General features: G+C 51.0%; 1 protein-coding gene across 1 annotated transcript in view; it reads left to right on the forward strand.

Moving 5' to 3' along the window:
- CCDC88C (coiled-coil and HOOK domain protein 88C) overlaps positions 1 to 23259 on the forward strand; it is a 148817-nt gene that overhangs the window by 60377 nt on the left and 65181 nt on the right. The window contains 6 exon segments of the mRNA XM_017863838.1: positions 15776 to 15834; positions 16964 to 17047; positions 19395 to 19535; positions 19941 to 20125; positions 20845 to 20926; positions 21252 to 21410. Coding sequence (XP_017719327.1) covers positions 15776 to 15834; positions 16964 to 17047; positions 19395 to 19535; positions 19941 to 20125; positions 20845 to 20926; positions 21252 to 21410 — 710 coding nt within the window.

The following is a 23259-nucleotide window of genomic DNA, read 5'->3' on the forward strand; positions in this document are numbered from 1 at the left end:
AAAAAAAAAAAAAAAAAAAAGATTGAAGCCTCCCAGGCCGGGCACAGTGGCTCACACCTGTAATCCCAGCACTTTGGGAGGCCAAGGCGGGTGGATCACGAGGTCAAGAGATTGAGACCATCCTGGCTAACACAGTGAAACCCCGTCTCTACTAAAAATACAAAAACAAAATTTAGCTGGGCGTGGTGGTGGGCGCCTGTAGTCCCAGCTACTTGGGAGGCTAAGGCAGGAGAATGGCGTAAACCCGGGAGGCAGAGCTTGCAGTGAGCCGAGATCACACCAATGCACTCCAGCCTGGGCGACAGAGCAAGACTCTGTCTTAAAAACAAAAAAGAGTGAAGCCTCCCAACCCCTCAGATGTGTGTGTAGAGGCTGGCGAGGCCACTGCCTTGTTCCTCCTGAGAAGATGAGTCTGGGTTTAGGTGCCTGAGTCATACCATCTGGTGGACTCACTTCCTCAGTAAGTGTGGAATCAACTGACACCATCAGGGAGTGTGGTACCTTAGACAGGAGAGTAAGAATCTCTTTAGAGAACATCTGTCTTCACTGGGGTCATGCGAGGCTTCATTCATGCTCAGTGATGGAGCTCACTGATCTGTCTTACGTCTGCCTACTGGACTCAGCTCTCCTGGTAGGCACGCGTTCTAGGTCCCTGCAGTCTCTGACACTCAGTGTGAGTTTGAAGGACTCAATGAGGCCCAGCACAGTGGCTCATTCCTGTAACCCCAAAACTTTGGGTGACTGAGGCAGGAGGATCGCTTGAGCCCAAGAGTTTAAGACCAGCGTGGGCAACATAGTGAGACCTCATCTCTAATTATAAAATGATAAAAAGAAAGAAGACCAAATTAAACGTCCTCCTAGCATCTTACAGGAAGTCAGAACCTAATCTCTGCCTGTCAGGTAACTTCCTGGGTGCATTACATGGAGTGATGCCTTGCGTTCCTTTCACCTTTGCCTGTGTTTAGCTGCACCCATAGCTCGTGGGCAGAAGTCGCAGGCCCCAGGGACAGACTTACTCTCGCTGGCTAGGGGTTCCCTTGTTCTGATGGAGACCTTGTCATCATTTTGGAACCCTAGGTCTGGGGCCTCCTGGAATAGCTGAGGGATCAAGGAACACAGGAAAAGCCGCACCTGTAGGATGGCAATAGACCGTGGATCCTAAACATTAGAGGCGTTTCCAAAAGGGACTCAGGCTTCCCTCTGTTGGCGTCTCCTCATCCTGGCCTCACTGCAGCCTGGCCATCCCCTCTCCTGTCCATATGACAGTAGCTTCCTTGTTCCGTGGGGGTGCGCTTTCTGGGCTTCAGCTGGCTGAGGTGTCTGCCTTTTGTCTGCACAAGCCAGCAGGAAGAGGAAGAGCTTCCCTGACCCGTTAGTCTTCCATGCTCTGGCCTATGGGCACCACCGCCTTACATGGGGACTCTGCAGAGGCCACCCCCGGTCCTCCTGGTGGCCCCTGACAGCAAGCGCCCTCCCCCACTTCACGTGTTAGTAGCAGGGAGCCTTTGGTTCTGCTCGCTTGCCAGCTCTGTCATGGGGCCATGTGTGTTCCGGCTTTATTTCACGGCTCCTCTGGAGAAAGGCAGGATGCCAAATGCAGTCCACGCTGGCCACAGCCCTGGGCTCCAGGCATGGGGGCACTCTCATGATTTCTGGTAACTTCAGGGAAGTGGAGCCTGTTTTGCTAAGCAGAACTCTGCCGCCTTCCTGGTTTATTTGGGGCTGGTGTTACGGGAGGAGGTGAGAGTGATGCCTGTAGAGGTTGGCGGTAGCTTACTCCTGTTGCTGCGTCTACCCTGGAGATACTGGAGGAGCAAGAGAGGGGGACAGTGACTCCTTAGCAAGCCCACCCTGTGCTTGCCATTGAACTTGCGTTAAAAATTGAATGAAAGGCTGAGCGTGGGCCAGGCGCGGTGGCTCAAGCCTGTAATCCCAGCACTTTGGGAGGCCGAGACGGGTGGATCACGAGGTCAGGAGATCGAGACCGTCCTGGCTAACAGGGTGAAACCCCGTCTATACTAAAAAAAATATGAAAAACTAGCCAGGCGAGGTGGCGGGTGCCTGTAGTCCCAGCCACTCGGGAGGCTGAGGCAGGAGAATGGCGTAAACCCGGGAGGCGGAGCTTGCAGTGAGCTGAGATCTGGCCACTGCTCTCCAGCCCGGGCGACAGAGCGAGACTCCGTCTCAAAAAAAAAACAAAAAAACAAAAAAAAGAAAGGCTGAGCGTGGTGGCGAGAGATTAGTTCTACAAAAAATAAAAAAGCCGGGCATGGTGACACACACTCGTAGTCCTAGCTACTTTGGGAGGCTAAGGAAGATGGCTTAAGCCCAGGAGGTCGAGGCTACAGTGAGCCATGATTGTGCCACTGCACTCCAGCCTGGATGACAGGCAAGACTCCATCTTTAATTAGTTACTTAAAATTTGTTTTTAAAGGAATGAAAACGTGCTTCTGTGGTGTGGCTGCGCCCATTTCCGTTTATAGTGAGAGAACTGAGGCTCCGAGGGTTTGGATGCCATGCCCTTGGCCAGTTGGCCTGTAAGCAGAAGGGCTGATTGGAAACCTGCTCTGTCTGCCCCCAAACCTGAGCTTCTTCGTCTGTCACACGTGGACATCCATGGGTTAGGTTTAACTGTAGGCGATTGCAGTATTCAGCCTTTTTTGACCTATGAAAATGGCCATTGTATATGGTTGAACCCAATATTAAACACATCCTTCTCCCTGCCTTTTCTCACCCCTCCCTTCAGCTCCGATGTCACCTGCATAGCTTGCCCACCTTCCTGCTGGCACTCCCTCTCTTCTCACCCCTGCAGGTGTCTCCCCTTCCACTGCCATCTGGAAGCCTGTCCTCTCTGCCCCGCTGCCGTCAGGCACCTCCCAACACCACAGAGATTGTTCATGGGCAGAGAACATAGGTCCCCATCTCAGGTCTGCTGCCAAACAGAAACATCTGTAAAGATGTGGATGCTGATTTTTTTTAACGGCTTTATTGAGGTATCATTTGCATGCTATAAAATACACCTATCGTAAGTGTATAATTCAGTGATTTTTTTTCATAAATATACAAAGTTGTACAACCCTAACCACAGTTCAGTTTTTAGAACGTTAAGGGGAAGCTGGTTTTAGATGGTTGACAGGTGAATTGGATGTCCCTGGGACCCCCATGGTATATAATCAGCCGACATGAATCAGCTGCTCCCAGCTCTGAAGGCGGAGTTAGAGAAACTGGACAGTGAGCGCCGGGAAAGTGAAGGACGGGAATAACTTACCCATCACCGAGGGCTCAGAGGGCCCCAGGCCGCGCTGACTGACATGCTAGACGGTGGCCTCAGCAGGCTGCACATGGAGGGCAGCGTGTCAGGGCTGGGGGACTGGGAGCTGGGTGCACAGATGAGTAGGTTTGACAGGAGTCCCAGGGTGCTCTGAGAGCAGAGGAGGCTGGCAGGGGACATCCACCAGCAGGAAGATGCAGACACCAGTGCTGGGGGCAGAGAGATGGATTTATGAAATAGCATTTTCAGTTTTAAATTGCAAAATAGATGTGTGAAGCTTTTTTCGTTTCTTTTAAACAAAGAACAAAGTTGGTGTTTTTTTTTAATTTGTATGGTTGCCTGGGGTGGGGTGTGTGTGTGCTTTTAACTAAATCTGTCCCCTCATGTGTCAGGGGCTTGCTTTGTACTCTTTTTGGTGGATGCTGACACTGTACTATTATTTATAACATTTTTTATAGTTTGGGGTAACTTTTCTGTTTTGAGCACATAGCATCACAAGCTTCCTGATTCCAGATCCCAACAGAGCATCTAGTCCACCCGCTGTCCCCCAGCACAATGATACTAAAAGACCCTGAGAGTCTATGCATTTGTCCCCTCTCTCTGACCTAAAAAAGGGAGGTGTCACAACTTACAATTTTTCTGTATGTCTCACTTAACCCCCCCTCACCCATCAGACAGAAGGGTGTTCACTCTCTTCCTATCCTGGGTGGAAGTCAAGGACAGTGCAAGGACTACGAAACAGTACTTTGTATACTGAAAATTGCATTTGAAATCTCTCCTCAGCCTGTCCTGGCCCAAACTCCTCACTCCCTTATGCTGTGTCCACCCCTGGGACCGTCTCTGGGTTTCTGCGCTGATGGTGCTGTGGTTTTGCAGCTCACTCTCAGCTGCACCCGTGCCCCTGGGGATGGGAGGGTCTGTCTGGTGCCTCACTGCTGTAGTCTCTGCTTCTCCGAGCACGGCCTGGGCTCTGGCTGGGCCCTGCTTGAACCCCACCCTCACTTTTATGTGACGGCTCTTATCATAGCCGGCCCCCGTAGTGAGGCAGTATGCAGGCTTCTGGGGCCAGAGTGCCGTCCAGTGTCCTTTGCTTTGTTTCCCCTCCGCCATCCTTAGCCTTCCCTTTTACTCACGTCTGTGTCTTCGCCTGGCATCCTGGGTCTACCCTCAGTGCACCCCCAGAAGCTGAGCTCTCCTCTGCAGCCCTCCTCCCCACCGCCAGCTACCCTGCTTCTGCCTGGCTGCTCCCCAGGGCAGTGTCCTCACCCCCACCCCCTGCAGTCTGCTCCCAGCATGGCAGCCCGAGCAGCCCCCTCCTCAAGTCAGCTGACTGTCACTTTGCAGCCCGCTCTGGGCACTAGGGCCTGTGCGCCTGCCGGTCCCTCTGCCAGCAAAGTGTGTAAACACCACCTGTGAGCCCCTGTTCAGTGTGGCCCCACCTGTCTCTCCTGCCACATGCCCCATCTTCTTTGTCCCGCTCTGCTTTCTCTTCTCTGTACCTTTTGGCACCTGAGAATAGACGATACTGTTCACTTATTTTTTTCCCCTCTGTGGCATTGCATGCTTTTCCCCCGCTAGGGTGCACGCTCTCCTGAGAGCAGGAATCCTGGGGTTTTTGTTGCTGTGGTCAGTGCATTCTAATGTCTAGAATGTAGACATTACATACCACCTGGCATGTAGTAGGTGCTCAGTAAATACAGCATCCATGCAGGGGGCCCGCCTTTCTGTCTTCCTCTCTCCTCTCTCCACTTGACTCCCCCATCAAGCTGGGGCCCCCGACAGGCGTTACCCACTTGCTGTCACAGATAAGAAGGCCAGCTGTTGGTGGTCAGGGTCAAGTGAGATTCATTCTCTGCCCAGTACCACTTGTCTGCCTCCCCTAGGCCTGAGATGACTCCCTGAAAACCACCTTCAGCATCTTGCCAGCTGCACAGCTATTAAACATCTTCCGCGGTTACTGATGAGTGTATTCTACGAGAAGCCTGTGAGAAGCAAGAGCTCATGTCTGTGCTGTCTGAGCAGTGAGGGAGGATGCTGGATGGAGCTAGACCAGCTCTGGGGTCCCTCCAGCTCTGGCTTCTCAGCATCTTTCTCAGCAGCCAGGCCTGTCACTGTGCCACACGCACAAATAAGGACTAGATTTGTCTGACGGGAAGCCAGGGTGTTAGCAAATTACTTTCTGCGATGAATCACAGGACAGTTGTGCTGGAAGAGAGCATTGTTTTTTCTTCCAGGGTTTGTATCCAAGTGTAATAGTGGTTTCCAGACTTACACATGGCTGATCCCACCGAAGCCATTTAGAATGGAAGAGTACGAGCCTTATAGGTGCAGAAGCCCAGCCCAGAGAGTGGAGGAGCTCATTCAGAGGCACACGGCATAGAGGTCTCCATAGGTGAAAGACAGATTTCACACCATAAATTGCACAGATGGTTACTTTTGTGGACAGTCGGCCACTGGTCTGCCCTGATGATTCTTACATTCTCAATGCCAAGCAGGATTCCTGGGAGCCCTGGAGGAGCTGCGACTCCATGTGCACACCCTGCAGGGTCCTATCTGAATACCACTGGAACCTTTGAGAAGAGTCTTGGTGTTTCATTAATTGCTGTTCAGTGGCCTGGCCCTCTGTCCTGCGTTTTCTCTCTCTTATGATGGTTATAGAGGGTGCGCATTCCAGCAGCAGAGGAGGCACCCCTGAAGAAACAGGGTTCTGTGCACACAAAGTGCTGTGACCGACCTCCCTTCTCAGCTGAGTGCAGGACTCGGCTCTATCTACTGCACCAGCTGAGGAAGCCAGAAGGCCCGACTTCTGACCTCCCCCAAATAAAAGGCTGGAGCACCTTTTCATCCTTCCTCATCTTAGCTGGCTGCCCCTTGGCCAGAGGCTCTCAAAAGGAGCTCAGCCCAGGCCCGTCCTTTAGCTCCCCTCCGCTGGTGAGATGAACAGGCCACCTCAGATCAGGAAGCCCCCAGTCTGTGTTGAGGCAGGAAGGGAAGACGGGGTCCACAGAGACATTTATTCCAGGACAGAAGATGGTACAAGATCGTGCTTCACAGCCAGTGCAAGGAGGCTGATGAGTTCTGCTTGGGGAAGTCAGGAAGGCTTCCTGGAGGAGGCAATATCTGGGCAAGGCCTCAGACAGAGAAAGCGAGGAAAGGTGTTCTAGGTGGAATGAGCTCAGGGGAGTGCAAGTTGCTGGGAGTCCCATGAGGAGCAGCAAGCCTGGGAGGGAGGAGGTCTTCTGTGACAGCTGAGGTTTAGGTTTCATGGGCCAGAGGAAACAGAAGGAAACCTCCTGAAACTCCTTGGAATTTAATATTTTGCCCTCTCAGTATTGATTTGCTCTCCTGCCAGCGTGTCCTTAGAGTGCTTTTCAGATCCCATGGAAACCTCTCTCTCGTAGCTCACACGGCACAGCCCTGCCTTCCTTCACGGCACAGCCCTTCAGGGGGCCCCGGGAGCTTGTGAGGGCTGGGTGTGCCCGAGGCTTGCTGACCCCCACCCTGGCAACCCAGGCACAGGCTCAGAGTCCTGCTTGTGGGGAGCCATCTTCCTGCTGAGATTGTGCTTTTAAAAATCAAAAGCCCTGTCTTCCCGGCCCTGTGGGCCTCCCAGTCCTGCCCCCGGCTCCATGCCTGCTCACCGTATGGTGTGGAGGCTAAGGGTCGGCCACTCCGGCTTCATGAGCCATTCTTGCGTTCTTTTCCCCTACCTCTGTTGTTTTTCTTTTATTTCTCCTGGCCATAATTCTCTAATCCTGTGTATAAATGTACGTGTGTGTGTGTGTGTGTATATATATATATATAATTTTCATATCTGCAAAAAGTTTGGGGCCTTCGAATGAGAGGGAAGAAATAAGAAAAAGAAAACTAATCTTTCAGGCATTTTGATTGTTGTAAAATTTCCTCTTTCATCCTTGAGAGAGAAGGTTCAGAAAAGCAACCAAATGCTGTTTCCAACTACCCCATTTCCATCCCGCTTCTTTGCTTCTGTGCTGCTTTTTGGATCCAGAAACAAGGTCTCCAGTCCATGTGCGGTGCTGGAGCACTTAGGCCGGGAGCCGAGGCTTTCCTTTCCTAGGAAGCTGCAGAGTTTGGCTGACACCAAGCCCAGCTGAGCGTCACAGCGCGGCCCACACGCCGGCCTCTGAGCACCCGCGGATCTGCCTGGAGACCAGACTTTGTTAGTAAACTTCCTAGCGATGGCTGGGGCACACAGAGAACGCGCCGCTGGCTGCAACAGTCACACCATGGCTTCCAGCAGGCCTGCTCTCTGTGGCCGCCGCCGTCTGCAGAGGAGGGAAGAGATGCTGTTTGTCAAAGGTCTTTATGTTTGAGTTTTCCACCTGGCGGTTGGGAGGGACCCTTTCCCAGAGCATCCCCTGCCTGCCCTAGCTCCTCGCCCCCTCCCAGGGCAAACTCAGGTCTAAAGCTGCAGGCTTGTGGCTGATTCTGCTTTTCTGGTCTTCAGTTGTTTGGTGCTGGGAAATGAATTCGCGCTCTCAGCTTCTGCAGCCGTGGCAGGCAGGTGGGGTAGGAGGTCATTTTGGGGGTGAGAGTGCTCCGAGGGGCTATTTCAAAGTGTTCTACACGACCTGGGGGCAGCTGACGTCTGTTGTGCATGGTGGTGCTGGGGTATCTGTGGGGGTGGGACTGACTTGATACGGGCAGCTGAGAGACAGTGGGGTAAAGGGCCACTGGTCAGGGTGCCCCGGGAGGCTCCTGCACCATTCCACACAGGCACGCGGCTTAGCGCCTGCCAGAGTCCATGTTTGATAAATGTGTGTGCCTGGTTATGTTAATGGTGGGGGGCACATGTGGTGACATGAGGATTTCACAGGGGCCGCTCCCCAGAATGTGAGCCTGTGTATAGAGGCGCCTGCCTCCTTCCCCGTGGGTGGGGACACATATGATGGAGCATCCCCATGAGTCTACCCACAGGGAACTCTCTACCTCTAGTATTCTTCGGCAGTGCCTGGGAAGTACCCCTGACTGTTATAATAATAAACAGCTCTTCCCGTTGTAAGCTGAGGCCTCAGGAGGGCCCTCAGAGCTGTGCCCGCTTGAGTGTTGGGGTGTGCCTGTGTACTGAGGAGAGACGACAGGGTTATGTTCGGTGTACTGCTGTTTTCAAAGCACTGTGACAGCCTCATGAGCATCCTTATGAAATAACTGGTTTTTAAGTACAAAACCAGGGAAAGCAGTCAGTGGTTCACACCAGCATATAAGCCAGAAGAAAAGAGAATGTAGAATCAGTAAGCACACGTATGTGCCGTGGAAGAGAGAAACTGAAACTGCTCTCTTTGCTGTTCTAACCCAGGTACTTGATGCTAACAGTTAACCTCACTCAGTCAGCAAACGCTGGTTAACTAACCTGCCTGGGATCACAGGGATCAGAAGCGAAACCACATAGCTCCCTGCTTTAGAAGGAAACATAAATAAGTTAGGAGATGGTAGGTGGTGGTGGACCCGGGAACAGATCAGTCACAGTTCTGTGACTCAGCCTTTCTGAGCTACATCGTTCTGTTTCTAAGATGGAGTCATCATACCATCTTCAGGGGATTGCTTTCAGAATTAAGTCACATGGTAGCATGCTGTGTATTAAGGTACAGTAATGGTGGTCTATAGGAGGAAAGGGCAAAGTTACTCTACGGAATACGTTCAGTCCTTCCAGGTTGTGAGGGTTAAACCCTGAGCCTGGCTGGTGATTTGCAGGTCCTGGGCCTCTGTGGTTGTGGAGAGCTGAGTTAGCAAGACAGAAGAATCAGTTTCACTGCTTTATCTCTGACCCCTATTCATCTGTGGACAGGAGTCACTGTCCTTCGACCCCAGCAAGGGCAGAGGGTATGTAGTTTGGAGCAGGAAGGGCTCCCTCTTGGACAGGGATGCTTGCCTGCCATTGCTTAAATCCCCAGCTTCACACTTCAGTCATCACTTATACACAAGATTTAGTTCCTGTGTCCAGAAATCAGAAAGTGTCTTCTGTCTGGGCGTGGTGGCTCACACCTGTAATCCCAACACTTTGGGAGGCCGAGGCGGATGAATCACTTGAGGTCAGGAGTTCGAGACCAGCCTGGCCAACATGGTGAAACCCTGTCTCTACTAAAAAATACAAAAATTAGCCAGGCGTGGTGGTGGGTGCCTGTAGTTCCAGCTACTTGGGAGGCTGAGGCAGGAGAATCGCTTGAACCTGGGAGGTTGAGGTTGCAGTGAGCCAAGATTGCACCATTGCCCCCCCTCCCGCCGGGGGGGAAGGGGGGGAGCTCTTTCCCAAAAAAAAAAAAAAAAAAAAAAATGTGTCTTCTGAACATGTGCATGGCTGCATCTTAAAGAACCAAAGAGTGAAGTCAAAAAGGACTCTCGAGGTTATATACCAGTCATGGAAGGAAGATAGGTTTTGTTCCATGTGTTAACGTCCATTAACTGGTAGTCTGTGGAGTGCTGTGTTCAGAAGGATTCTGAGACCTAGTTCCACCCTGAGTCAGAAAGTGCTGTGATTGACTAATCATGTCTGCCATGGACTCAGGGCTAGCAAGTCGGGGATTTTTCAAACCGTGATATAATGCACATTTTAGAGGATGATGTATTTTAATTGTCCAACTACTTTTCTGTCCTCACCTCTGCACTTAGAAACATGTGCTGTCTGGCGGTTTCCCTTCTGTTTTGGAAGCTTATGACTGTTAACATCTGCAGCTTTCTATATAGCTTATGTTGGCCTGTCTGTCTGCATTGCGTTTCTGCTAAGATAGGCCGGGGTGAATTTCTTTGTGTCAAGACTCCAGGAAGCAGGTAGTAAGATAAGGTTTTTCTTAGACTCAGCTATTCATTCAGGACGTCCTGGGAGTCCCCCGGGGGTTCTCCTATACTCGACAGAGTGTAGTTGTGTTAAGTGTGGAGTGTGTCCTGTCTGATGTTTCTCGATCCCCGCCCCCAGCAGTTGCTTGTGACTTTTTTTGGTGTAGAAATCCACGTCGTTTTATAACCTGCCCCCATTTCTGCCTCTGAACACCAGCTCGATAAGTGTAACCGCAAAGCACTTATAATTTGACAAGCAGCGTGCGCTCTCACCTCGTGGCCTTCGCACATGCTGTTCCCTGGGCCTGGAAAGCCTACACTTGCCTACCCGACAGTCTGTCTCCTCCTCATCTGTGGAACTCAGCTCAGAGGTTATTCCCTTTAGAATCCTTGCCCTGGGCCTTGCTGCAAATTAGAAGTTCCTTTCTCGGCTTCCTGTAACACTTACCAGCTTTCAGATTGCTGGTTTGGCTCCCAGCACATAGTAGGTACTTGGCAGGGAGCTGTCTGTAGGTTTGTTTGATCTTGGCCTGCCTGACTGTGTCACTGAGCCAGTCCTACTGGCAAGGACCCAGGAGGGAATCTTCTGCTGTGTTTTGAAACTATTCAAAACCCACAATCTGGTAGATTTGTGGAAATAGCGGTTTTTCTTACGACTGAAATCCTGAAAGAAATTGGGCATCGGCTTCTCATGAGAAATGAGGAAACTTCTGCTTTTTAAAAAAAATTTGTAGGAATCTGTAGGGGTGGGGATCACAGGATGCATTTGTTATAAGCAAATGTTTCTATTTACTCAGCCTGGTGAGAACGAGCACTGCTCTGCTTCATTTGAATGAGGGCAGAGGTGAATTTCTTAGTAACCTGTTAATCACCAAAGAGTTTAGTTTTTTCCTAGTAATATTTTTCTAAACTTAATTCTCTATGTTTAAAGCCTTTTTTCCTCCTGTTACAAACCTTAGCAAACAGGAATCCATACTTTTCTAACCTGTGCTGTGGGTCAGATTGAGTGTTTTCTTGATGTCTGATGGGTGTTGGGATGAATGAGGGAATGAATGAACTCAGGGTTGTCATGGTATGTGATTGCAGGGTGCTGAGGGAGTAGAACCCTTTGCTCTGTCACCGAGCAGCCTCGGAGCGTTGTTTTTGTGATGTTGTTTTTTGTTTGTTTGTTTTGGAGACAGGGTCTTGCTCTGTCGCCCAGGCTAGAGTGCAGTGGCACAGTCAAAGCTCACTTCAGCTTCAACCTCCCAGGCTCAGGCGATCTTCCTACCTCAGCCTCCCAAATAGTGCACCACCAGGGCTGGCTAATTTTTTTTTTTTTTTAATTGAAATGGGATCTTGGTTGGGCGCAGTGGCTCACTCCTGTAATCCCAGCACTTTGGGAGCCCAAGGCAAGCAGACACTTGAGGTCAGGAGTTTGAGACAAGCCTGGCCAACATGGTGAAACCCCATCTCTACTGAAAATACAAAAATTAGCTGGGCATGGTGGCGTGTGCCTGTAATCCCAGCTACTTGGGAGGCTGAGGCAGGAGAATCGCTTGACCTCAGGAGGCAGAGGTTGCAGTGAGCTGAGCTTGCATCACTGCACCCCAACCTGGGTGACAGAGCGAGACTCCATCTCAAAAAGAAAGACTGGGCACAGTGGCTCATGCCTGTAATCCCAGCACTTTGGGAGACTGAGACAGGCGGATCACGAGGTCAAGAGATCAAGACCATCCTGTTCAACATGGTGGAACCCCATCTCTACTAAAATACAAAAATTAGCTGGGTGTGGTGGTGCACACCTGTAGTCCCAGCTACTCAGGAGGCTGAGGCAGGAGAATCGCTTGAACCCAGGAGGCAGAGATTGCAGTGAGCCGAGATCGAGCCACTGCACTCCAGCCTGGCAATGGAGTGAGACTCCATCTCAAAAAAGAAAAACAAAAAAGGAAAAAAAGAAAAGAAAAACAGGGATGGTGGGGGGGTCTCTGTATGTTGCCCAGGCTGGTCTTGAACTCCTGGATGTAAGCAATCCTCCTGCCTCAGCCTCCCACAGTGCTGGGATTACATGTGTGGGCCACTCACCTGGCCTCAGAGTGCAGTTTTGAGCCCTCCAGTGTGTGAGCAAGGTTCCTGCTCTCTTCCTTGCTCTCAGAACACCATCAGTGAGCTTCTCCAGCCCTTTTCCCTCTTTTACTTTGCTGTTGTAATCTGCTTTGGGCTGGGGAAATGGATCACCAGTTGTCTAAATGATTCTACAGTGTGATGTAATTAGTTCCTTTGGGGACTTTGCTCTGCATAGAGTACATGAAGATTTTCTGTGCAAGCCCTGACTTCTGTTTAGGCTGATCTCAGACCCTTAGTGCTCTTTCAGTGTTTCGGCTCCTCTGGTGGGTACAGTACCTGGTGAGTGGCCTTTCAAAACGCGAGTCTCATTGTAGGAAGACAAGCCAGTGATGGCAGGGAAGGGTCTGTGCCTCTTATATCCAGCATGGGCATGCGATGAGCCCTTGCCAGTGATCTGTGGGCCGACAGAAGGGAAAGGAGGAGGTGGGTGACTTGGGCTGAGCCGGCAAGCACTGTCAGAAAGACTGATTGGAGGCTTTGTTAACACTCATGTGGGCATTCCTTTTTCTCTCTCTCTCTCTCTCTCTCTCTCTCTCTTTGAGACAGAGTCTCCCTCTGTCACCCAGGCTGGAGTGCAGTGGAGCGATTTCAGCTTGCTGCAACCTCCACCTCCTGTGTTCAAGTGATTCTCCTGCCTCAACCTCCCAAGTAGCTGGGGTTACAGGCGCATGCCTCCACGCCTGGCTAATTTTTGTATCTTTACTAGAGTCGAGGTTTCATCACGTTGGCCAGGCTGGTCTCGAACTCCTGACCTCAAGTGATCCTCCCACCTTGGCCTCCCAAAATGCGGGGATTACAGGCATGAGCCCCCGCGCCTGGCCCCTTTTCTCTTTATCGAAACTAAAGTTAAGTGGCTGATGAATAGCTCTGTGTTAATAGGGAAGTGAGTCACTGTGGTGATATTTATTCTGTGGATTAGAGTGTCTTGGGCCAAATAAAAGATCTCAAGTAAAAAAATAATAATAATACTAAGACTTTGAGAATTTTTCTTTTTCAAATATTGACGAATCTCTAAACTTACTAACAGGAGAAGGATTTAACCTTAGAAGGTTGCTTTGCAACGCTGAGCCTTTTTCTCAGGTGTGTCCTCCAGAGCAGGAAAGTGGCCTTTAGACCCTGTGGTCCAGCCCACCAGTCTCTCCCTTCCCTGCCTTCAGGCTGGGGGGTGGGGTGTGTTTCTGGTTCAGTGAACCCCCCAGTTCCCAGTTCTGAGGCTTGACAATGATGTCATTATCTCAAGGAAGGCCAATTTTAGCTATTTCTCAGTTGAGGGGTCTTAGGAGGAGGTCACATTCATTCACTACTTGTACTCAGGGATCTGAAATGAACCACAGCATTGGTTCTCAGCATTGAACCACAGCATTGGTTCTCAGGACGGTGGTCTGGTTTTTTCATCCCAGCAGTCTTTGATGCTTTGGGCCACTGTAGCCTAGTGTGTGAGTCGGTTAAGTCTTTCAAGAGAAGAAAGCTATTTCTGGCATGTCCTTTCTTCCTCAAATACAACAGAATATAACGAAAAAGTCAGAACACATAGTTTTTTTTTTCTTTTCTTTTCTTTTCTTTTTTTTTTACCTGAAAGGGAACCCTGCACATTACCCAGGCCATTTTATAGATGTGGAAACTGAGGCTTGGAGACAGAATATGGCTTGTCTGGGACACACAGTTCCTGGGTGACCAAGCCCGTCGTCTCGGCCCAGGTGTTCTGCTGCCGTTTAAGTGTTTGAAATAGATAAACAGGTGAAGATGCGTTCAGCCTCAAGCACAATCAGAGAGAGCTCAGAATGACGAAACAGGATTTTTGGCCTGATTGACAAAGTTGAGAAAGAGTGGTAGGGTAGCTGCTGGTCAAGGGTAGGAAAATGGGAATCACCACATATGTCCCATGGTGAAATGGTAAAGCCTGTCTGCAGGGCAGTTTGTCAATATGAAAAGCTGAAAAAGGGAATGCATAAAGAATTAGCTACCATGATATTCTTTATAACATTGTTTAGATTGACATATTTTAGGGCCGGGCATGGCGGCTCACGTCTGTAATCCCAGCACTTTGGGAGGCCAAGGCCAACAGATCATGAGGTCAGGAGTTCAAGACCAGCCTGGCCAACGTGGTGAAACCCCATCTCTACTAAAAATACAAAAATAGCAGAGCATGGTGGCAAGCGCCTGTAATCCCAGCTCCTCGGAAGGCTGAGGCAGGAGAATCACTTGAACCCAGGAGACAGAGGTGGAAGTGAGCCAAAATTGTGCCACTTCACTTCAGCCTGGGTGACAGAGTGAGACTCTGTCTCAAAATATATGTATATATTTATATCTATAGTATATATTATATTTATATCTATAGTATATATTTTATATATATATAATATATATAAATTGAACCTCTGGAAGGGGATTGGTTGAGTAAGTTAGTGGCCTTGCTTTACAAAGTAAGTATGTAACCATCAAAAAGGTGTGGTGGCTCACACCTGTCATCCCAACACTTTGGGAGGCTGAGGTGGGAGGATTGCTTGATCCCAGGAGTTCAAGACCAACCTGGGCAATATTATGAGACCCTGTCTACAAAAAGTACAAAAGTTAGCCAGGTGTGGTGGTGCACACCTGTAGTCTCAGCTACTCGGGAGGCTGAGGTGGAAGGATCACTTGAACCCAGGAGGTGGAAGCTGCAGCGAGCTATGATTGCACCACTGCACCCCAACCTGGGCAATAGAGTGGGACCCTGTATCCCCCCCCCCCAAAAAAAGGATGTCTTTATGTTATCTTAGGGAATTTACTTTAGAATACTCCAGCCAAACAAACTTAAAGAGGGAAGGAGGAGGCCGGTAGAGTGAGAGGTGCAGAATGTTGATCATGTGAGGCTGAGTGTATTGTGAAGGTTCATTATACTGTCCTCCCATGTCTGTTTGGAAATTTGCATGATAAAAAGGGGGAGGTTGTATACAGCCTTATTTGAGTGTCGACTCAGTATTTCCTGTGGGAGTCGTTCTCTCCCATTGTGTACTTTGCTTACCTGATGCGCTAAAAAGGGATGCTGATGTTACGGTTCATTAATTATCACAGGGAGATATTTATGACATATTTGAATGGAATGGGGCTTCAAATAGTTATGTACAGAATTCTCATTTGGTTTAAAAAGTAAATAAGGCTGCGTATGGTGGCTCACACCTGTAATTCCAGCACCCTCGGAGGCTGAGGTGGGCGGATCACTTGAGTCCAGGAGTTTGAGACCAGCCTGGGCAACAGGGCAAAGACCTATCTCTTCAAAAAATACAAAAATTAGCTGGGCGTGGTGGTATATGTCTATAGTCCCAGCTACTAGGGAGGCTGAGGTGAAAAGATCGCTTGAGCCTTGGGAGGTCAAGGCTGCAGTGAGCTGTGGGCCTGCCACTGCACTCCAGCCTGGGTGACAGTGAGACCCTGTCTCAAAATAAAAGAAAAAGTAAATAAAGCGTCACATGGAAGATCGATGGAGTGTGTATACCTAAGTGAATGTCACAGAGTAGAGAGATGATTTTTTTTGTTTATCTGATTTTTTTTTCCCCTACAGTAAACATGTCACTGAAATTATACCAGCAGTTAAGCTGAGTTAAATGTGTTGCTTTCTTGATCTAGGGAAGAGCATGGAGGAAATCAAGAAGGTGCTGCTCCTGGTGCTGGGCTGTGCCGTCCAGGTAGGGATTGGGCAGGGCTGCGGCAGAGGGAGCTCTCCCAGCCTTCTCATATTGGGTTTGTGGGACTGGAACCAGCCCTTAGCTTAGGTGGGAGGATGCTCCTTTCAGTCCAGTATGACAGAAGGCCGCTGGGTACCTGGAAGAGAGTGGCCATTGTTTTAGGTGGCAGCTGTTTCTAGTACCAGGGCACCTTGGGCAGGAGGCAAGATGGGGATCCCTCAGGCCAGGGTACCATTAGCAAATCGTCCCCAGTGTAGGAACTGCTAGAGCAAGGATCTGCAAACTACAGCCTGTGGGCCAGATCTGACTTGCTGCCTGTATTTGTAAATAAAGTTTTATTTGGCCGAGTGCAGTGGCTCATGCCTGTAGTCTCAGCACTTTGGGAGGCTGAGGTGGGGGAGGATGGCTTGAGGTTGGGAGTTCAAGACCAACCTGGGCAACATAGTGAGACCTTGTCTTCAGAAAAAAATAGAAAACATTAGCTGGGTATGGTGGCGCATGCCTGCCGGCTACTCAGGAGGCTGAGGCATGAGGATCACTTGAGTGCAGGAGTTTGAGGCTGCAGTGAGCCATGATCATGCTACTGCACTCTAGCCTGGGTGACAGCGAGACCCTTTCTCAAATAAAGTGTTATTGGAACACAGCCTTATGCCCGCCTTCACATGTTGTCTGTGGCTGGTTTCCCACTACAACGACAGAGCTGGGTAGTTGTGACAGAAGCCAAATGGCCCACGGAGTCTAAAATATTTACCATCTGGCTTTTTACACATGACGTTTCCCACCCCCTGGCTTAAACCAGGTGTTCCCTGTCTTTACGTATTTAAGAATCACCTGGAGAGCTTGTTTAAAACGAAGCGTTCTGTGTTCCACCCTGGTCTTTTCAATCTCGGTGGGGGCTTACGGATGGGAGTTTTAAGAACAAGTTCCCCAGGTGATTCTGATGTAGGTGGTCCCGGCAACCACTAGAGACACATCAGCGTAAGGGCTGGCAGGAGGACAACAGCGTTCTTCGTTATGAAGAAGCCCGGGGTGGGTGGTTCCTTTTGAAACTGTCATTCTGTGGCCGTGGTGGACTCAGCTTCGCCCTCACTTGAACAGTGCTTCCATTAACACATGTAACCCTCCGCAGTGTGAGAGGAAAGAGGAGTTCATTGAAAGAATCAAACAGCTGGACATTGAGACCCAGGCTGGCATCGTGGCCCATATCCAGGAGGTAGGTGCGTGGCCTCGTGGAGGGCTCAGCTGTGGACTGCTGCGCCCATGGTAGCCGGGAGGCAAAACTTCTCTATGAGTGGAAACGTTTAAAGAATACATCACCCATTACGATTTTGCTAATCTTAGGTTTCAGACACCACAGGCACATTGATTCTATTTGGAAAGATAGCCATCAATCAGCCAGCTAAAATAAAATGAGGGTAAAAATAAAATTAAAAAAAAAAAAACACCTCAATCAAGTCGTCTTTTGTCGCCTTCTTTTTGCCTAATATGGACTCAGACTATTTTTAAGAGCTGTCAAGTGGTTGAGGCTCAGAGTTTGATTTACAGGCCCTGAAAATGTATTCTGGCAAATGTCACCCTGCTTTGAACGGCTGATCTTTATAGAGAGTCTCTGCTTCTGTCAGTGACATGGCAGAGACAAGCTGACACCACTTGGGAAGCTAAACCAGTGAGTCCTAGAGAGGCTGCCTTGGGAGACTTGGCCCATCCCCATCTCAGGCCCCCCAGCAAGGGGTCGGGAGGGCTCTGCATTGAGCATCAGCATAGTGCAGGAGGAGGAGCCCTTGGCCTTGGAGGCCTGACCTTCCCGGCCCTTTGCCATTGACGTTGGCAGAGGTGGTATCAGCTAAGGAGGCAGCCACCCTGGGGGGCAGTATCCAGGTGGAAATTTACTTTCCTGACCTTCACTTCCACACTCCTTCCAAAATACGCATATGCACTGTGTGCTTTAATTACCTTAGGGGATATGGGTTTAGCAGTCAGTGTCATTGGACAGATGAGATAAATGCATGAAGAAGATTTGCATACACAGGAACTGGTGTGTGATTGGCAGAGGCAGCTGAGCACAGGACTCCCTGGGTTGATACTGGGGAGAAGCTGTAGTTGGGCCTACCAGCTTCCACAGCTGGCTGGGGCTGTCAGGCCTGGGCTTCAGAATTCCCTGGTGCTTTTTAAAAATTGGGGTGCTGGGCCCCATGAGAGACCCACTGAGTCAGACTCAGTGGGAGGAGGGGCATAAGCATTTAAATAAAACCTTAGCAAGTGGCTGTGGTGCAGCCAGGTTGAGCCCCTGAAGCCCAGCCACACCACCCTTTTCAGAGGCCCTGAGATGTCCGAGGACTTTCCCCAGCATTGGGTCTGGAGCAGGCCTAGAACCAGCCTCTCCATCCTGTGCCCTTAGGGTGCTCTGAATCATGGGATAAGATTTCTCCTAATTCTCAGATCACCCGTATCCAAACTTATCCTTTTAAGGTGGAGAGAAGTAAGATGGTGTCTCTTCAAATTTTGAGAGATTGAAGGGCCTTTGTTGACAGGGCCCTGTCTGCTTTTTATTTTATGGGTTTGTCTTTTTTTTAAGAGACAGGGTCTCTCCCTGTCACCCGGGCTGGAGTGCAGTGGTGTGATCATAGCTCACTGCAGCCTCAAACTCCTGGCCTCAGGTAGTCCTTCTGCCCCAGCCTCCCAAGTAGCTGAGACCACAGGTGCATGCCACCTCGCCCGGCTAAATTTTACATTTTTTTGTAGAGAATGGGGTCTTACTATGTTGCTCAAGCTGAGTTTGTTTTTTTTTTTGTTTTCTCTGCCTCTGTGGATTGAATAAGACTTCTTTGGGTGTGTTTCAGAGTAGATGCCCCAATTTCATTGTTCTTGTTTTCCTCTTTTGAGGCCCGAGCACTATGGTATCTCTTCCAAAACTGAGAGGAGGAGAGCTGGAAATAGACCCTGTCTCCCAGGGCAGATCGCGGGGGGGTGTGTCGAGAGGCTGTTTCATGTAGACAGAGCCATGTATCTCCGCTCCCTGGCCAGGGAAAGAAGCCCAAAGAGGCTATCTTCTGTGGCCTGTGGGAATGAGATGCACCCTTCCCTGAAAACTGTTTGAGTATGAATAGTTCCAGAAAACAACCCAAGATTGCTTTGTACACAACATTCTGACAAAAGATTAGTATTTTTGTTCTATTCGCATAGATTTTAAGAAGTAACATACAGTCCCTTTCCTCACCCTCTCACCCTGAAGCTTTCCTTGCATTCTACATTGATGTAGTTCCAGTGAAGATATCTTATCCCAGGACCTTATAGGGAAATAATTGTAAGGCGTACTTTCTGGTCCTCTTTGAAAATCAGTGTCCTCTTTGACCCAGTTCTGAAAGCAGAAGTGGTTTGTATGAACAGGGCTCTGCTGAAGGGTCTGGCCGCACTTGCATAGGGCACCCTTTTGCTGGCCGCAGTAAAGTTGTCACTGAGGGATTAGTAAGGTTGATTGGAAGGAGATGCTGTTTGCAGTGTGAAGGAAGTGGGTGCCCGTCTCTGCCGCCCCTGCAGTGCCCTGCCATGTGTGCCCACAGGTGACTCACAACCAAGAGAACGTGTTTGACCTGCAGTGGCTGGAGCTGCCCGACGTGGCTCCGGAGGAGCTGGAGGCCCTCTCGAGGAGCATGGTGCTCCACCTGCGGAGGCTCATCGACCAGCGGGACGAGTGCACCGAGGTACGTCCGCGGGGCGGCGGCCCGGGCAGCCTGGGAAGGGGCTCAGGCTCCTTCATCTCCTCTCCCTTCATCTTCAGCCTAGATGCCTCAGTCCTGCTGCTGCGGTTCTGGTGGGGGTGGGACGTGCGTGCTTTCCCTGGTTACGACCCTGCAGTGCATGGTCACCTCGGGCCTGTGGGAGGATACAGGGGATCAGGGCGCTTCTCCTCGTACATTCCCTTTTGTTTCACTAAATATTTCACCTCTTTTCAAAAGCTACGCCAGCCTTCTCCCACCTTCCTCCTGGTTTCTTCGTCTCCGCTGAAATATCTGTCTTTTGGTGGTTTCTTCACCCTGTTCAAGCTCAGGTGTGGTGCTGGTTAACCCCGTTTGTTCTCCTCCATCCGCCTCCCTGCCCGGCTGCAGCTGATCGTGGACCTCACTCAGGAGCGTGACTACCTGCAGGCGCAGCATCCACCCAGCCCCGTCAAGTCCTCCAGTGCTGACTCCACTCCCAGCCCCACCAGCAGCCTCTCCAGTGAAGACAAGCAGCACCTGGCCGTGGAGCTGGCCGACACCAAGGCCAGGCTGCGGCGCGTCAGGCAGGAGCTGTGAGTCCCCGGCTGCTTCTCCTACCTTTGTGTGTGTTGTTACAGTCATGTTTCTGGTGTGGCATCCACTCACATGTGTGGTGCTGCCAATGGCACAGCTCTGACGTGCGCCCTGGAGTCAGCTGGGGTCTGCCTTGAGCTTACTCTGACCTGGGACCAGCTGCCTCGCCTTCCGAGGCCCGCACAGGGATGGGGGCGGGGGTTCTTCCCAGTCTTCAGGGTTTTTTCAGTCCAGACAGTACAAGTTGTCCACAGAGGCAGCCTCCAGTCCATGCTCAGCTCCAGCTTGGGGCTGGGACGACCACACCTGGTGTGTTTTCTTGGCTGGAGGGAGGAGGTGCCCCTCCTTCCGTCCAGTCTGGTGAGCCTGTTCTCCCAGGTTTCCTGCAGCTGGTGGATGTCACCTGGCTGGTCACCTGTAGAGCCTGGCTGTAGGGTGGTACAGCTGCCGCTGGGGTCTCCTTACCTGCCCCACACACTTGGAGGGAGACCTGAGTGGCGGATGGACATAGTTTAAGGGCCGATGTTGCAAACTTACAAAAAGAAAAGAATTTTGAGTCGGTAACATTTTTGCAGGCCCTATAAGCAGATGGCCTCCCCACTGCCCAAATCCCGGGTGCTTTCCTTTTCCCACTGGTCTTAGGAAGTGGCAGCCTGCTCCCGGGACTGCTTGTTAAGGATGCTGCCTCCCACACTCTTTGTCCTTACTGCCTCTACAGGGAGGATAAGACAGAGCAGCTTGTGGACACCAGACATGAGGTGGATCAGCTGGTGCTGGAACTGCAGAAAGTTAAGCAGGAGGTGAGTTGGGGGCCTGAGCCTGTGTGTCCTGGGGGTGGCAGGGCTGGAGTGTCCAATAACGGGGCCTGGAGGGTCAGGAGCACAACAGCAGCGCTTTTAAGCCACCCAAGAGCCACTTGTCCTGAGCACAGCTATGGGGATGACCCTGTTTCTTAGTGACAGCAGGTGGAGATCCCGTGTGGTGGCGTGCACATGGAGGCTCCTGGCCACCGGAGCTGGCTTGTCCTGGGCCATCATGGAGACACCATGCAGGAGGGAATTGGCCTTTCTGCCCTCCCTAGAGGATGCCCTAAGCTAGGTTCTCCTGCCTTTGTCCACTTTCCAGAACATCCAGCTAGCAGCAGATGCCCGGTCTGCTCGTGCCTATCGAGACGAGCTGGATTCCCTGCGGGAGAAGGCAAACCGCGTGGAGAGGCTGGAGTTGGAGCTGACCCGCTGCAAGGAGAAACTGCACGACGTGGACTTCTACAAGGCCCGCATGGAGGTAGGTGACCTTGCTGCGAGGCCCCTGGACGGGGCTGCTGGAAATTCCTCAGAAGCAGATTCAGACTGACCTGTCCTTGGGGGCTTGGGGAAGCGGAGCCACAGCTGTCTCAGCAGATGCTTCCCTGGCACCTCAGCCTGCCTGGGCTTCCCAGGGCCCCCGTCTTGCTCCTCTTCATCTCCCCATCAGTAGGGGAGGGGAAGGAGTGTCATTGATTGATGTAAGGCAGTGATTGCCTTCAGGGTTTCTTCTGCCCCCACCTCATGGCATTATGATCACCTTCTATCCGTGTGCATCTTTTAAAAGACTTCTTGCAATTTCTGTGGCTAATTTGTTAGGACTATTTCCTCATCTGTGGGAATAACAGGCAACTGGGCGCAGCAGCTCATGCCTATAATCCCAGCACTTTGGGAGACCAAGGTGGGAGGATCGCTTGAGGCCAGGAGTTTGAGATCAGCCTGGGAAACATAGCAAGACTCTGTCTCTACAAAAAATAAAAAAATTTAGCCAGGCATAGTGGCACGTGCCTGTAGTCCCAGCTACTCAGGAGGCTGAGGCAGGAGGATTGCTTGAACCTGGGATGTCAAGGCTGCAGTGAGCTATGATTGCACTGCTGCACTCCAGCCTAGGTGGCAGAGAGGAACCCTGTCCCTAAAAATAGGAATACTGTTATGGCTCTATGAGGTTTCAAAGATGTAACTGGTGTTGGGCAAGCCCCATAGTCATCAGCCAGTGGAGGCTACTCGAACCATCTTTATTTTAAATCTTTTCAAGGCTCTGGGAAGAATGCAGCTGAAAGGGTTAAGGCTACATGGAGACCCAGACCCAAGTGAGGTCTCTGATGCTTTGACCACTCACCCTGACAACCTCACGTCAGTAGCAGCTTCCGGGACCCTCTTTTCTGAGGATTTAGGAATTTTTGCCATTGCCTATTCCAAGGGGGGGCTGGAAGTGGTTAGAAAACATGAGCTGAGTGAAATCAGAATCCTGGCACACACTGAGTGGACTTGTTCAAGGCTAAGAAATAAGCCCGACGTCTCTCCTACCAGCCAGAAGGCTTCTTAGGCCACCGAAGGCAGAGCGCCATATTGCCCTTTCCCTGCCATGGAGCTGTTGGGCTTGCTGGGGAAGGCTGTCGGCCCAGGATGTCCATGTGCTCTGTGCTGCAACCGGGCCCTGGAGGCACTGGGGCTGGGCGAGGTGGGTTGGCGAGGCTATGGCGAGGGCCTGTCTGTTCCTCAGACCCACTCAGGGAGTGTCCCCTGAGGAATGTGAGCCACATGCTAAAGCTCCTTGCCCCCTGCTGAGAAAGCATCCTAGAGGCTGTGCAAAGCCCGTCCAGGCCTGGGCAAGGGGTGGAGAGGGTAGACCGTTTCTCAGCTTTGTCTTGGAGATGGGCCACTGGCTCTGTGGGTTATGAGAGGCACGAATCCCCAGCACAGATGGGCTCTGGGACATGGGCAGCTTCTGACGGCTGCATCACTTGCTGGAAATGCCCTGGGTGGAAGGACTGGGGACTGTCATGCACAAACCACCACTTCAGCAGCTCCTTCTGCACATGGGGGACCTCGTGCAGCCTCAGAGTGAGGTCATGGATGGAACGTGACTCCCACATCTCACCCCGTACCCTGATTTGCGGAGGAGGGTGGGTTTGGGGATCCCGTCTCTGTGTTCGTTCCTGGCCTTGTGTGAGCATCCTCGCTCAGTCACGCAGACGCGTCTGCCCAGCACCTGCCTGCATGGTAACTGAGCCCTGTACCAGGAGCAGAGGATCTAGAAACACACAAGCTGTGCCCTCTGCATCAGGGAGTTCTTGGTGTTTTAGAGAGGTTTCCACAGTCTCCAATGT

Source organism: Rhinopithecus bieti, unplaced genomic scaffold (genome assembly GCF_001698545.2).
Source record: "Rhinopithecus bieti isolate Rb0 unplaced genomic scaffold, ASM169854v2 scaffold_68778, whole genome shotgun sequence".
Classification (NCBI taxonomy): domain Eukaryota; kingdom Metazoa; phylum Chordata; class Mammalia; order Primates; family Cercopithecidae; genus Rhinopithecus; species Rhinopithecus bieti.